This window comes from Mizuhopecten yessoensis, unplaced genomic scaffold (genome assembly GCF_002113885.1).
Source record: "Mizuhopecten yessoensis strain PY_sf001 unplaced genomic scaffold, ASM211388v2 scaffold6363, whole genome shotgun sequence".
Taxonomy (NCBI): domain Eukaryota; kingdom Metazoa; phylum Mollusca; class Bivalvia; order Pectinida; family Pectinidae; genus Mizuhopecten; species Mizuhopecten yessoensis.
Genome location: NW_018406512.1, coordinates 316650 through 332532, shown reverse-complemented (window position 1 = coordinate 332532; position 15883 = coordinate 316650). Strand labels below are relative to the sequence as shown.

Genomic DNA, 15883 nt, shown 5'->3' with positions numbered 1-15883 from the left:
TCATAAATAGATCATTTTTATCACATATTAAATCAAGATTTGTGGCATTTTTTTGTGTAAATTGACAATCTTATGCAACCTTGAAGTGTAAAAAGCCGCCATTTTTACTCCAGTGCGGAAGTCTATGATGTCATGTACTTGTCCAAGGTGTGACGGAACAATTGAAACTTCCAACCAATCGCAGGGCTGATAGGTCATATTGCATGTGTTCATACACACACAAAAATGACATGGATATATTCACTGGATATTAACACAGTACATTATGTGATAAATATATTTTAAATCAAATAACAATACCTAGCAAATTGATAAAGCAGATAATATATTGGAAAACTTCAATACATACTGGAATAAATACCCTGGACAGCTTGGGAACATGTGCAAGTCAGGTTAAGTGTAAGGACTTCTTATCAGTGATAATCATTAACAGTAAGTAGTCATCTCTGAAAAAGATTTTCACTTCTTTACTTTTGCTTTTTGTAATTGTCTTTAATAACATGTAATATCTAACACTCCAAATTGTCCTAGATATCATTGATGTATAAATCTGTAAACAACACATGTACTGACTAGAATTTTAAAAATCAGAATGTGTAGAATTGTATGTTGATCAGTGGACTGGAATAGAGCTCTACATGTACAAACCCATTTCAGTTTTACACTAAAGAGTCAATGGCCTGTTTACTTGTGTACAGTTTTTGGCACGATTCTACTTGCAGTATATTATGCAGTGTGTTATAGCTTGTTAAAATTTGTGAATACCTAGTACATGCGATAACCATGTAATACATGCACGTTACAAAAAGTCATTAGATTGCAAGTACAGTCTATTTATACAGGCCATGGTTCTATAAAATGACTTGTACACATATTTAGGATGTCATTGTACCTGTCCGACTTGTTTTTATGTAAAGGCTAAGCTATTGATGTATGTCATCCACATTATGTCATGGTACCTGTCTGACTTGTTTTTATGTAAAGGCTAAGCTACTGCTGTATGACATCCACATTATGCAATATGGAAGAAAATGGGACTGAACACAGTGTGTTGTCAACCTTGGCTACCTCATAAACCCGAAAAATATTTATTGTTATGTACCATATTTCACTGGTGATGAGCTGATGGGCCTGTGGATGAAAATGTGTCAAAAGTATGAGGTGGGCTTATCGCCAAAGGACAGAATATATCATTACGTTTTCATGAAGAAATTTGGTCTTGACTACAGCCAGTGGCTTGCTCTAAAGATTTAATCAAACATCTTGCATTTGCTCATTCAAACAATAACGAATGTAGGGCCATAATTTGTCCAGCAGAAAAGGGGATTTATTGAAGTAGTCATATGAGTAATCAGAAAAGAAAACTACAGGACCACACCATAGGCAGTTCAGTTCAAGTTGGAGGACTGCAAGCCTAAGGGAAGGGATTAAGTAACCCATTCCAATGTCACAAGAAATTATGAGAATGATTATTTGCCTTGATTCGCTTGGCAGTAAAATACAACATCTAATAAAATATCTTCCCTCGTATTTGCTTGGCTCCACATTGAAATAGTACCTCAACTTATGATGAAAAATCTTTGCCTCACTCTGCTAAGTATGGAGAATACTGTCCCGTTCTCAGACACAATACCTGCCACTCTGTTGAGCAAAGATTAAAATAACTTAAAACCCATCTTAAGAAATAATTAAACAGCTTTCCTATTTCCGTTTTGTCATAACTTTCAATAGTACCCCAAATACATCTACAAAACAAAATCTAGACTCAATGTTGTTGAAAATAGTTCTGGAATACATACATTTGCCTCTCCATTTATCAAACATTGAAATAATTCAGTTAGGCCCCTTAAGTCACATTCAGTATTTTTGTTTTCCTTAATTTTACAACACAGCCTGTTCCTTTTTGAATTGGGGCAAAACAAATATTTTTATTGAATTTTGGAATATATTTCTCATTTTTTTTGTCATTTTGGAAAAATGAGGCATTTTTTTGCTGTGAGAAACAGCCTGTGTTCGGCTGTTAAACTGACCAAAAAACACTGACTTTTTATATTTGTTTTTAAAACATTTTTCATAAAATCTCGGGTCTTAGATTCTGCATTCTGAAAAGAAAGTTTAGTTGTGAGGTGGAGGTCTGTAATTCACATACATAAACTACACTGAGGTCAGTTATTTGATACTACATGTACTTGCTGGTCGCAAAAACATACATAATTTTTACCTGACCCGTTTCTTAACAAAGAGGTCACTAGTGTTAACAATAACTTAGTTGGCCGACTCTGTTGATGATTATGGAAAGTATGACACACTTCCCGACAAGGTTTACAGTAAATAATCATTGTTAATGTGACAATACAAATAAGCAATCGAAGACTATTAAAACAAAATGACATTTTAATTTTAAATATGTAAAAATAAACAATGGTTCAAAGAATAGAATGTAGCATATATTAAGTACCGACACAAAAACGCTTGTCCCAGGGAAGTGCCATTTTGTCTTGGAACCAGGGCTTCATTTTGGAGATTTTGACATAATACACTTAAATGAAATTAATACCAAAAATGTTGGATCATTCTCTCAAAATGCATACCTTTTCACAAGGGTCTTGAAAAGCATTTTACAAATTCTTCCCAACTGATATCACCAGAGATTATAAATTACCCTTTCTCAAACATATGTTTTCATAGGTCTGTTAATAATTTACAGATTTTTCATAACTTTGACATTGTGTTGTAAGTATCCTTAATATATCTTCATCATTTCCTGGTTTTATTTTTGCAGTTTATGATAAAAAACAGATCAATGGATTTGGCTGATTTTCACCCTGATTCTTTTGGGTTGGATGGAATTGCAGGTCTGGCTCAATTCCAACATGACGGTCTTCTCGATGTACCCAGTATAGGGGACTTACCTGGATTGAATGGTGAGTCAACATGAATGGTTTCTCTTAAGTTTTCCTATCATGTATAGGGGATCTGTCTGTATTAATTGGTAAGTTAACATGAATGGTAGGTCTTCAGGGTTTCTCTTCTATATAAAGTAGGCTATCTCACTCTGGCTTCTTGATCAGTGTTCAAATGGTAAGTAGAGGGTGATTTTCATAGGTTATCTTTATCCTGCAGTATAGGGGATACCGGAACTGTCTGACTAATGGCGAGTCAACATGACTCTTGGTGGTTTCTCAGTCATATATGTTAGCCATTCCAAATGTAGAACATTTGTCTGTATTGAATGGTAAGTAAACAGGTTTTCACAGAATCTATCTGTATCCTTCACAATAGGGAATTCATCTGGATTGAATGGAGATAAAGCAGGGTTTCTCATAATCTACCTGTATCCTTCAGTGAATGGTATCTGTATTAAATGGAGACCACGCAGGGTTTCTTAACCAAAGTGTAGGGGGATCTAAGATCCGTCTTGATGTAACGGCGAGTACTGAGTTTACAGGTCTCGGGTCTATGACGAAGTTGTTGTACCCGGTGTAGGGGATCTAAGATCCGTCTTGATGTAACGGCGAGTACTGAGTTTACAGGTCTCGGGTCTATGACGAAGTTGTTGTACCCGGTGTAGGGGATCTAAGATCCGTCTTGATGTAACGGCGAGTTCTGAGTTTACAGGTCTAGGGTCTATGACGAAGTTGTTCTAGGGTCTATGACGAAGTTGTTGTACCCGGTGTAGGGGATCTAAGATCCGTCTTGATGTAACGGCGAGTACTGAGTTTACAGGTCTAGGGTCTATGACGAAGTTGTTGTACTCAGTGTAGGGGATCTAAGATCCGTCTTGATGTAATGGCGAGTACTGAGTTTACAGGTCTAGGGTCTATGACGAAGTTGTTGTACACAGTATAGGGGATCTAAGATCCGTCTGATGTAACGGCGAGTACTGATTTTACAGGTCTAGGGTCTATGACGAAGTTGTTGTACTCAGTGTAGGGGATCTAAGATCCGTCTTGATGTAACGGCGAGTACTGAGATTACAGGTCTAGGGACTATGACGAAGTTGTTGTACCCAGTGTAGGGGATTTAGGATCCGTCTTGATGTAACGGCGAGTACTGAGTTTCCAGGTCTAGGGTCTATTACGAAGTTGTTGTACCCCGTGTAGGGGATCTAAGATCCGTCTTGATGTAACAGCGAGTACTGAGTTTACAGGTCTAGGGTCTATGGCGAAGTTGTTTTACCCAGTGTAGGGTATCTAAGACCAGTCTGATGTAACGGCGAGTACTGAGTTTACAGGTCTAGGGCCTATGACGAAGTTGTTGTACCCAGTGTAGGGGATTTAGGATCCGTCTTGATGTAACGGCGAGTACTGAGTTTACAGGTCTAGGGTCTATGACGAAGGTGTTGTACCCAGTGTAGGGTATCTAAGAGCCGTCTGATGTAACGGCGAGTACTGAGTTTACAGGTCTAGGGCCTATGACGAAGTTGTTGTACCCAGTGTAGGGGAATCTGGATCTGATCGAATTTGATAATGAGTAAACAGGTCTAGGGTCTCTGAAGTTTTCAGTAGAGGATCTAAGATCCGTCTGATGTAACGGCGAGTACTGAGTGTACAGGTCTAGGGTCTATGACGAAGTTGTTGTCCCCAGTGTAGGGGATCTAAGATCCGTCTTGATGTAACAGCGAGTACTGAGTTTACAGGTCTAGGGTCTATGATGGAGTTGTTGTACCCAGTGTAGTGGATCTAAGATCCGTCTGATGTAACGGCGAGTACTGAGTGTACAGGTCTAGGGTCTATGACGAAGTTGTTGTCCCCAGTGTAGGGGATCTAAGATCCGTCTTGATGTAATGGCGAGTACTGAGTTTACAGGTCTAGGGTCTATGGCGAAGTTGTTTTACCCAGTGTAGGGTATCTAAGACCAGTCTGATGTAACGGCGAGTACTGAGTTTACAGGTCTCGGGTCTATGACGAAGTTGTTGTACCCAGTGTAGGGGATTTAGGATCCGTCTTGATGTAACGGCGAGTACTGAGTTTACAGGTCTAGGGCCTATGACGAAGTTGTTGTACCCAGTGTAGGGGAATCTGGATCTGATCGAATTTGATAATGAGTAAACAGGTCTAGGGTCTCTGAAGTTTTCAGTAGAGGATCTAAGATCCGTCTGATGTAACGGCGAGTACTGAGTGTACAGGTCTAGGGTCTATGACGAAGTTGTTGTACTCAGTGTAGGGGATCTAAGATCCGTCTTGATGTAACGGCGAGGACTGAGTTTACAGGGCTAGGGTCTATGACGAAGTTGTTGTACCCAGTGTAGGGGAATCTGGATCTGATCGAATTTGATAATGAGTAAACAGGTCTAGGGTCTCTGAAGTTTTCAGTAGAGGATCTAAGATCCGTCTGATGTAACGGCGAGTACTGAGTGTACAGGTCTAGGGTCTATGACGAAGTTGTTGTCCCCAGTGTAGGGGATCTAAGATCCGTCTTGATGTAACAGCGAGTACTGAGTTTACAGGTCTAGGGTCTATGGCGAAGTTGTTGTACCCAGTGTAGGGGATCTAAGACCCGTCTTGATGTAACGGCGAGTACGGAGTTTACAGGTCTAGGGTCTATGACGAAGTTGTTGTACCCAGTGTAGGGGAATCTGGATCTGATCGAATTTGATAATGAGTAAACAGGTCTAGGGTCTCTGAAGTTTTCAGTAGAGGATCTCGTATCTGTTAAAACTGTTTCAATACGTATGGTTTCTCACAAGTAAGCTGTCTCCAGTAAAGGGGATTCATTTGCATTATCATAATATTACAATAATGTCTGCAAAACATCAAACTTAGAAATTGAGGTTTAATACTGTTTGCAAATACAGTATATCAATAGGCTTCGTGGAGACCAGTGGTAAAATGCTACGCAGGTATAAATGTCAAGCACAGTGTTTAAAATGTTTTATGTAGATCTTTTATCAGCATATTGAACACTATCATTGTATTTCAATTGCTCAAAATAGCTTAGGAACATCAGTTATTGATCCACCCTATTCTTATTCCATTTACTGTAGATGTAGACCTGTATCCAATTAATCTGCATTTTAAATCATGCGAGATGCTTTGTAGACTAAAGCATGTGTGAGTCATATGTTGCATATTTGTGTAGAGCTAGATCTATATGATGCATGTAACATGTGTTTATCTTTTTTAACTCACTCACCCCTGAAGACACATTTGAACTCTTCTAATTCAAAGATTGGAATATTTCATTATGAAATTTCAGGGGTGAGTTAAAGTTACAGGGTATATATATATAATTATATACAAGTCCTCAAGTCCCCACTCTGGATTTTACTTCTGTTTGATATGAATGATGGACACTGGTAAGTTTTGAAGAAAAAGAGACTTCTACTTGACAAATTTTACTGAATTTAACACTTCGCAGGAATATCTATTGTACTCTACAATACTTAGTGTTAACACACTTAACAAAGTTGTTTCTTGTTTCACATCAGGTATAGAAGCTACAGACATGGGGAGTCTGCTGAAGCAGTTTGAAGAAGGTAGGTTCAGAATTAAATTTCACTAACGATCACCTGATCAAAATCTTATTAAATTAGGAAATGAGATTTCTCCAGGTCGTTTTTGGTCCCCAGGCAACCAAGTTTGTTTTTAAGTGCTTTAACATTTGGTTGAATCAATATCTTGTTAATCACAAAGATTTTATGTTGTACTAATCACTTTTACACATGAAGTATTTGAAACCATAAAAATATATCCATATAAATCTACTACTTTCTATGAAATGATAGGAAAATAGTTGAATCCGAATTAGAGCGTTTGCAGATGAAAACTGTATTGAAATAAAAAAATAAAAAATAAAAAAAATTGCTTCAGATGAATTGAGGATGTTTTATATTTCAGCTTCACAATCCCTAGGTGACACCGATCCTACACAACCAAGTCTTAACTCCATCCCAGAATCTAGTCAAGCAAGGTACATAATCAGTGATTTGAAAAATAATAACCATATTATTGTTATTTGACTTGAAAGACTTTTCCTGCCGGCTACGAAATTGCGGAAAAATAAAACAAGTCTTTTCGATTCATATGATGTATAAGTATTTAATTATACCAAAGCTGTGTAAAACAAAAATAACTGAGTGACATCCTCAGAATATACCCGTACTTTTACCATGCAGTGAGCTCAAAAGGCCAATATAAAGGGGGGAATACATTACAATGAAATAGCATTTGTTGATATTAACATTGAGCTTGGATAAGTATGGGTGGGCTTTAGAGGCGTCACTAGTCACCGCGATGCACTTGTATCCTGATTATTTATGTTCGATTCGATTCACGGTGTATTTTTCCTGATTTTGATACAGCACGATCTGAATATTAGTGTATGTCGCTTCAGCCGAAATATCTGAGACGTTCAATTTCATTGGCTGATCCCTAAACCCTCAGCCAATCGCCTGTGAGAATGCAATTTGCACAAAGCGGTAAGGAAATAAAAATTTGTGATGCTCCGGCAAGCTTCAAATCAAAAGTGTGGAAACACTTTGGGTTTCCGTGTATCAACGGCTTATATATATCCCTTTTTTTTCTTTTTTTTTTAAATAAAGGTGTGTCGAATCGAAATAATGGATTTGTGGTAGAAATATTGAGATACGTATCATATCGTGGGTAAAGTGTATCGTGACAGCTCTAGTGGGCTTATTGCATGATATATGGTACTGAATTGGGGGGGGGGGGGGGGGATCTTTCCCCTGAACATTTACCAAACCTATAAATTGTGAATGGGAAAATGGAAAGCAAATAATATGATAATTTAGACCTGAGGTATGACATATAATTGATGATATTTTAACTGTTTCAGCAGGAAGACTTCAAGTCAGCCAGTCCCCAGTACTACCTCACTGGAAAGCTTGGATCTCTTTTCAAGTAAGCGTAAATATTATTGTCACACCAATCTTTATTACACAGGGTGCTTTGGTTTTCAATCGATCGAACCAGAGTCATTTGTTTAATAAATGTGATGTACCTAGTGATCCGATGTCGTTCTGGTGCATCCCATGATAGACTTAAAAAGTCTATTCATCAACACCTGCAATTCCACCAGTCTTTGTGAAAAAAATTACTGTCTTGAAAACCTAAGAAAAACAAATGCAGCAAATTTTAGTTAAAGGATTAGATGATAATTCAACATTTGACAGATCTACCCAATTGTAACATGATGAAGAAAGTTTAAGAAAATCAGTGCTGTTATCAACTACAACAGAAGAAAATGTTAAAAATGGATTCCTCATGAACTTAATTAAGTGTTTGCTGTTTACCTTGTTATTAAAAATGAGTAGTGGATATAACACACAAAAAACCCATCCCTATTGGCTGTAAGCTTACCTTGGATATTCTATTCTTTTATGTTCTATAGAAGGGTCTACATTCAAATGAAGGGGTCACAGGGTTTACCTTTCCTGGATGAGTACTGTTAACACATACATACACAGCTATAAGTTACCTTTTAGTTATTTGAATGAAATAATTAATATTTCATTCATAACATAACAGTTGTTGGCCAAATGTGGCTTTTACATGAGGTATTTATCCTGGCGCCCAGCAGATGTTCAAAACTGGTTACTATTCTGGTACTTTATTTTGAATTCACTTTCACCGATGTTATTATCGAAAATGTCAGATTATTTTTGTACTAAACAAGAAACCTCTGGGGTTTTGTAATTTTTAAACAGTAATATATTGCATAAACTCAATGGGCATCCACCTATAATAAACCAAAATAAAAGTGGACTTACCTGTTAGTGGACATTCACTCATTTATGGTATATATTCAAAGACTAATGCTAGCAACATCGGTATCCCAATTCCATTAAATCAGTTTAGAGATAATCTGAAAAAAAATGAGTTATTTCATTGTTTGAAATTTTTACCTTCGCAGATGAAAATGAAGAAAACACTACACCTTCTAAAGATGTTATCGATAAAATCCGTGCTGGAACGAAAAGGAAGTCGACCATTATGCTACCACTGGGCATGCCTTCCAAGAGAGGCAGAGGAAGGGCCATGGCAATGCCAACAAATTGTGCTCCATTAAAGCTACAGCGTATCATGGGACAGAACATGCCTCCTGACACGCCCACCTCACAAGGTTCATGTTCTGGAGACGCCACTTCCTTCAAAGGCGTGTCCCTTCTCCCTACTAATATAGATACTATAAAAAAGACCAAGGGAGATAATTCTGATAAAACTGATGTGGTTGAAATGCCTGTTGTTCAATTGGAGTTTAATAAGGAAATATCAAAGAATGAAGACGAGAAGTTTGAAGTAAATCAGGATTACTTTACTGGAATTCTTGATCATGACTACTGTGTGAATGTACCATTGAGGATTTTAGAGAGTGAGTTTAAAGACGAGCTTCCGATAGTGGCAGAAGAGGTAGTGATATGTGATGTGGAGGAACAGCCCCCAGCAGTCACCGAAGTGATTGAGCAGGATATAGATGAACTACTAGAAAAAAGTGTTGATGATGATCTCAAGAACATTTCCGCTGAAACCTCTAACGAGACTCGTCGAAGCAAGTGTTCTGCTTTTGTGGAAATACTCAAACAGTCAAAAGACGGTAAGAGGAACTATCGCAAACATACTGCAGACACTACAAGAGAGGAAGAGCCTAAAGAGATGGAGGAGGAGAAATACTTTGATAAAATTCCAGCGTATTACACAGCTCTGTCGATACCCAACAAACCTGCCAAGCAGGCTAAGACTATCACATACAGGCGCACAGCCTCGGGTCGTAAAGGCATCACCTTGGAGGATTACTTTGCCAGGAATCCTTCCCCGAAAAGAGACCCTTCTGTGTACAATAAGCTGCCAGCATATTATAGTTGTTTTACAAACAGCACCAAATATGATAATGCTAACAGCAATGGAGTTGAAAAGAGCAATAATTCTGAATCCTCTCAAGACAGTAATAAGATGTGCAGTAGTGGCTACTCTAGTCGAAGTCAGACACCATCACTTGTCATAGATTCTCGTCGTTGTTCAAGGTCACCCTCAGTGGTCTCATCAAGATCTCGATCCCGCTCAAGGTCATGCTCTAGGTCAAAGTCAAGAGAGAGAAAGAGATCTTGGAGGAGGGAAAGAAAATACTCATACTCATCCAATTCTAGGTCAAGCTCTAGGTCATCATCGTCTTCAAGGTCACGGTCAAGGTAAGCATTTTTTCGCAAATGATACATCGCCCCTGGTGGAACCCCAGCGGTAATTATTAATTTCGGTTTTAGTCCCAGATTTTGACATCTGTTGCCTATCACTCTGAAGAGCTTTCGTGTGTTTGCTTCTGTCGGAATATACCAGGCGCTAATTACAAGTTCTGAGACTTGGATATAAATTTCTTTTTCAAACATGAATAACATGCAACCTGAAGGCGTTCCAAACTTCACACGGGAATTACATATAACCTAAAGAGGTTCCTAGTATGACTCGGACACCTTTGAGTCTCCCGAAGGGTGTAGGTAGACTGTTATATTATGGATTGCTGTTGATTGATTTAGATATTTTATGTCTGACCATCAACTACCGTAAATATTCACGTATAGTGTGCACTTTAATGGGGAAATGAAAGTGTCAATAAAGGGGGGTGTAGATACTCGAGAACAATCCAAAACTAGTCCTTGGTCGCGACCATTTGATTTATCGTGATTTTTTCAGGGATTTTCGGAAATGTTTTGAAATATGCTCGCAGCAATAAACTGTTTAATTTCGTTGAATAACTCCTGATTGCATTGTCTATTTAACCATTACAAAAAATTGCAAGTTTAATACTTTAAATCATATTATACGATAGAATCGGATAAATAAACTCGAGTAAAGTGGCGAAGTTTGCAAGTTTGTGTATTGCAAAGAGTCAAGTTTGTGTGATACTATTTACCGGCGGGAACTCACAATGTCAAATACATGCAAATTGAACCGATAAAAATAAAGTTGGCATTTGAAAAAATAAATATTAATGGGTTCAAAACAGCCAAATACATTCCGATCTTTTCTTTTCAAAGAAGAATTGCTGAAATCACAATTGTTCTAGTGTTTTTCATGTCTGGTTAATTTGGCTGTTGGCGGTCCTCGTCGGACCTGTTTGAGTGACTACCTTTAACAAAGCGTACACACTCTGCCGATAGGCCTATCGATGTCCTTTGCAGACGATAAGAAAACTCCTTTTTGAATCGTGTATTTTATATTAAAAAAAAATGTGAAAGATTTATCCGTATATAAGATTGAATCTTTTCTGAAAGTTATTGTGAAATCATCATTTTATTCCAATTACCTGTTCTACCCATGCCAGGTGACAACAGATCTTTGCCACATGCTTTCTTATTAATTCCATGTGTTGGTATGGTTACCTAAACAGTGTGTATGTATATATATACACCTGTCATTGTTAGACCATTTTGATTGACAGGTGGAAATATGTCAGTTGTTGCTTGGTCAATGATTTATTATCAATTATTCACTTATTAACCAATAAAATGGATTTTAATTATGAAGTCTGTCTGATTATGCAATGGAAAATTAATCCAGGCAGTGTAAAAAATTTATTATGAGTGGAATGTTCGATTTTGTAATGAAACAAATTCAATGGGTTGAATTCCAACAAATTCATTACTGAATTCCAGGTCACGCTCCAGATCGCGTTCAAGGTCTTGGAACTCAAGATCAAGGTCAAGGTCAAGATCCATCTATGATAGATCAAGGTCAAGGTCACACTCTCGAGAAAGATCACACAGGTAAGAAACAGTTAAATATTTGTTGTAATTAAGTTAAATGTAAATGATGTATCTTTAAACTGTATCAGTTTATATTACCATCAATAAAGAATTACGAATTACTCCTTGGTAGCTATCAGATTTATGTCTCAATGGGTTGTATTACAGTGTGGGGTCCTTTTGTTTTCTTAATTATTTCCACACCATAACTTCTTAATATTACCAGGGTTACATGAAACATGCTTTACTTTAATCTGTATACCAGTAGGTCATGTCGGACAATGAGCAAAATCGGTGGTATTTGATGACCAGCCATATATGCTCCTTACATGTGTCAAAGATTTAAGAAGAAAAGTACAAGAGCACTATAATTTTTTGTTTTCTTATTTTAGACATCTAAGTCCTAACCAAATACAAAGGAGATTGGAACAGAAAGAACTACGGGATCATGAGAAAAGAAAACAGATGGTAAGAGGAAAAACAGTCTTGGCAAATCTACAATGTCATATGGGACCAAATAGTTATTAACCCTTTCACCCCTATGTAACTTTAGTAGACTCTACCATGCATTGATCTGGATGAGTAAATTTTAGTCTACAGTGGTGAAAGGGTTAAGAAAATCCAATCCATTGCCTAAACAATGTTCAGAAGCATAGTACTTCAAGTAAGGGGTCTCAGAAAAGAACTTCATCAAAAATAGAAAATACTTGTCCGAGAATTATCATATAATTAAACACCTTTATTCCATTGAACCAAGGAATTTCAGAAAAGAATTTGCCCAAAAAACGAAAAAATACTTTTTGAAGAATTATCATATCCACAGCTTTATTTCATTTAACAAAGGGGCTTTTGAAATTGCCAGTCAATTGCTGTTCAGCACAAAAGATCTAATGGTCTGGTCAGTCATCTGCAAAATGTTTTATAGATGATGACAAACGGTGAAAAATTATCAAGTAGATTATGTGTAGCAAATTGATTATTAATTGTTAATATTTATGTATAATGTATAGGTGTCTCCTATTTAACTCGTTCAACCCTGAAATTTCATAATGAACTATTCCAACCTTTGAATTGGAAGAGTTCAAGTTCAAGTGTGTCTTCAGGGGTGAATGAGTTGTCCATACCTTGTTTGATAAATGGACGTAGAAGAATGATTTAGACCTCGGACTTGGTTTGCTGTTAATATATATTTCTTCATGATTCATATAACAATGTATTGACTTCTTCAAAAGTCTATGATATTACCTGGTAATAGTTAGATTTATACTGGTGCGTCTATTTGTCTGCAGGATGAACGACGAATCATCTATGTTGGTCGAATACCCGGTGACTTCACAAGGAGTGACATGAGGAGAAGGTTTCAGAGGTTTGGAGAGATAGAACATGTACAGCTACACTTCAGGGAGCATGGGTAGGTATCTGCTACTTATAAATGTTGTGACAGTATTTCTAAATATTGTTTTCAGGTTGACATTTTTATGCCCTTTCCGTAAAATGGGGGGCATATAGTGTTGCCCATGTCCGTCCTGTCACGTCGCATCCCGTGTGATTCAATGTAAAACTTAGTAACTTCATTCGTTCACGGATTTTCGTCAAACTTGATACAAAGGTTGAGTATGAGTATACCTCCGACATCGTTGTTTCAGGGTTCCAAGGTCAAGGCCAGCATACTTCAGGGTATCAAGATCAAAGTGGTTGTAACTATTTATAGAACATCAAACACTGAAGCTAATTTCACATGATGATGGGGGCGGGGCGGGCATTCATGTTTTACAGACATTTTCTAGTTTTCATATTTTTTTGTCACAATACAAAATTGCTTAATCAATCAAAAATGAAATCTAAAATATCAATAAGAAGAAATGTGACTTGTTTTACTTTGTTTTGATAACACCCGAGACGATTAACCTGCATTTGGACCGGTGTTCTGGTAGATGTGGATTTGACTCTTAGAAAATAATTTCATAGATATTTCTTATCTGAAATAAGCTCTTGCCAAAATGTATGTTTGTGTTATATGTTTACTGTTTTTACCTGACCACAAGACCATGCCTGATAGTAAGTCCATCTATCTATCACAGTTCAGTGTTAATGACAACCAATGCTGTAGCATTGTCCTGAAATAAGCCCACCCCCTACATAGATTATGTGTTGGCCTCCATGGCTTATTTCGGGATAAATACAGTACATGTTATGTGACATTAACTCAATCACCCCTGAAGACACATTTGAACTCTTCCAATTCAAAGGTTGGAATAGTACATTATGAAAGTTCATGGGTGAATGAGTTCAGTAAGCACAGTGGAATTGTAAAATACATTTTCCAGAAGTTCCTACTTTTCTTAAAGCATACATTTTGATCCTCAATTAAGCTTCATCAAATTAGTCTTCTGAAAAATGTTAATATGTTGTTTCTTACTTGCAGTGATAATTACGGCTTTGTGACGTTCTCCTACACCTGTGATGCCTACGCTGCCATAGAAAGTAAGTTTTAGGCTAATTGGGGCCATCTCTCATATAAAGCCACAAGATTTAAAATTATTGTGCAGTGAAGTTGAATTGAAGCAGCCTTGATTCAGAGCATGCTTTTGTCACAGACACTTCACAGCCAGTAGCATACACAGCAACCAAACTTTGTTTGTATACAGTTTAAACTTAACAAATTTGTTTCGGCTCATTTTTTTAGCTGCTGTCTTATTTTCATACTTGGTACAAAAATGCATTTAAACTTTTTAAGTTGCATTTCCAAAGTTTATGTTAACACTTGATATCATTGTTTGGTAGACTCATATAGATGGCTGGATTCTAGTTAGTCACATCAAATCACATTTTTATATATATACACATGTAGTTGCTGCAGGTTTCACATTTGGCAAAGTGGGTTATAGTTATAGCTTTGTCAGTGCATACGTCACTCTGTATAAGACAGCTTGTGTACAAGTTATCTCTCGATATTTTCATGCACTCGAGTACCAATTATCTAATCAAGCTCTATTTTCATAGTTAGCATAAAGGTGATTTGTATTGCAAGTAGGATATCTATATATATGGGTAGTTCATCATTTAATTAAAGTACTGTTTCCACATTCCAGGAAGAACTTTTATTCTGTGAAACCTAAATGGTCCTTTGTCCCTTAAATAAAATATTCTAGTACATTGCACTTTTTCTAATAGCAACATTTTCATTTCAGAGGGGAATGACTTTAAAGACGACCCACCATTCGAGCTGTGCTTTGGAGGTCGTCGAAAGTTCTGCGAGACAGAATATGAAGATTTAGGTTTGTACTTTAATAAGAAAAAAAAATATGAAGAAAAAATTCTTGAACCATTACAAATAGAACAATGGTTGGCAGCAAGTTGTAGCAATCATTTACCATTGTGCTAGATGACTAGACATGAAAAGCTTTTTGGAAAATATGAAGGAAATGTCAACAGAACAATTCCAGAATCCATGCATGCTAATGATTTAATTAAAGGTCAAGATTACCCTGATTTTGTTAATAAAACAGGCACGGTAGTCTAGTGGTAGAACGCTGGGCTGATGACCGGAGGGTTACGGGTTTGAGTCACCTCGGGGCACTGTGTTGTATCCTTGACCAAGATACTTTACTCCGCTTGTTTTAGTCTACTCAGCTGTAAATGAGTATGTGGTTGGGCAGTGCTAGAATTGTTGCATGCTAGCTTTGAGCACCGAAATGGCAGCACCGTCTGTATGCTCCCCAGGGAGTTGAGAAAGATAATGACTGGTTGCATAGACTCTATAACCACAGATAATAATTTGTGAACTGCTTGAGACGACGTACGAACTCAGTTGTGATACACCGGTATATGAGAACCTCAAATTAGTATTAGTATTATTATAATACAAGTTTTATTCTGTTGGTACAGATGGTGATATTGAACAGATGGAGGAATTAAATCCACTACAGAATATGAATTCTAGAAAACCCCTAGACTTCGATCAGCTTCTTGAACAGGCCAAAAAGGCGAAAAAGAAAACTGAAAAATCCTCCTGATATCCGGTGATGGATGTTTGTGATGCAAGATTGTAAGATGATTCAGGGAATGTGAAAATGAATATTTATATTCAGTGATAAATGCAGGTAGTGATGAAGTTGGATTATTAATCATTTGTTGTATGGTTGTGTAAAGATATGCTGTAAATTAATTCTACTTCACGACCTC

General features: G+C 37.1%; 1 protein-coding gene across 3 annotated transcripts in view; it reads left to right on the top strand.

The window, feature by feature from the left end:
- Nucleotides 1–15883, top strand: part of LOC110452040 (peroxisome proliferator-activated receptor gamma coactivator 1-alpha-like) — a 23334-nt gene extending 7451 nt beyond the window's left edge. For 2 of the 3 annotated variants that reach the window (XM_021500303.1, XM_021500304.1), the window contains exons 2-12: nucleotides 2783–2924; nucleotides 6431–6478; nucleotides 6840–6912; nucleotides 7798–7862; nucleotides 8875–10147; nucleotides 11609–11719; nucleotides 12091–12166; nucleotides 12988–13109; nucleotides 14124–14182; nucleotides 14890–14976; nucleotides 15587–15883. In XM_021500303.1, coding sequence (XP_021355978.1) covers nucleotides 2783–2924; nucleotides 6431–6478; nucleotides 6840–6912; nucleotides 7798–7862; nucleotides 8875–10147; nucleotides 11609–11719; nucleotides 12091–12166; nucleotides 12988–13109; nucleotides 14124–14182; nucleotides 14890–14976; nucleotides 15587–15714 — 2184 coding nt within the window. In that variant the 3' untranslated portion in view covers nucleotides 15715–15883. Of the gene's footprint in view, nucleotides 1–31; nucleotides 433–2782; nucleotides 2925–6430; nucleotides 6479–6839; nucleotides 6913–7797; nucleotides 7863–8874; nucleotides 10148–11608; nucleotides 11720–12090; nucleotides 12167–12987; nucleotides 13110–14123; nucleotides 14183–14889; nucleotides 14977–15586 lie in introns of those variants that run through there. The other variant, XM_021500305.1, reaches the window with a different exon arrangement.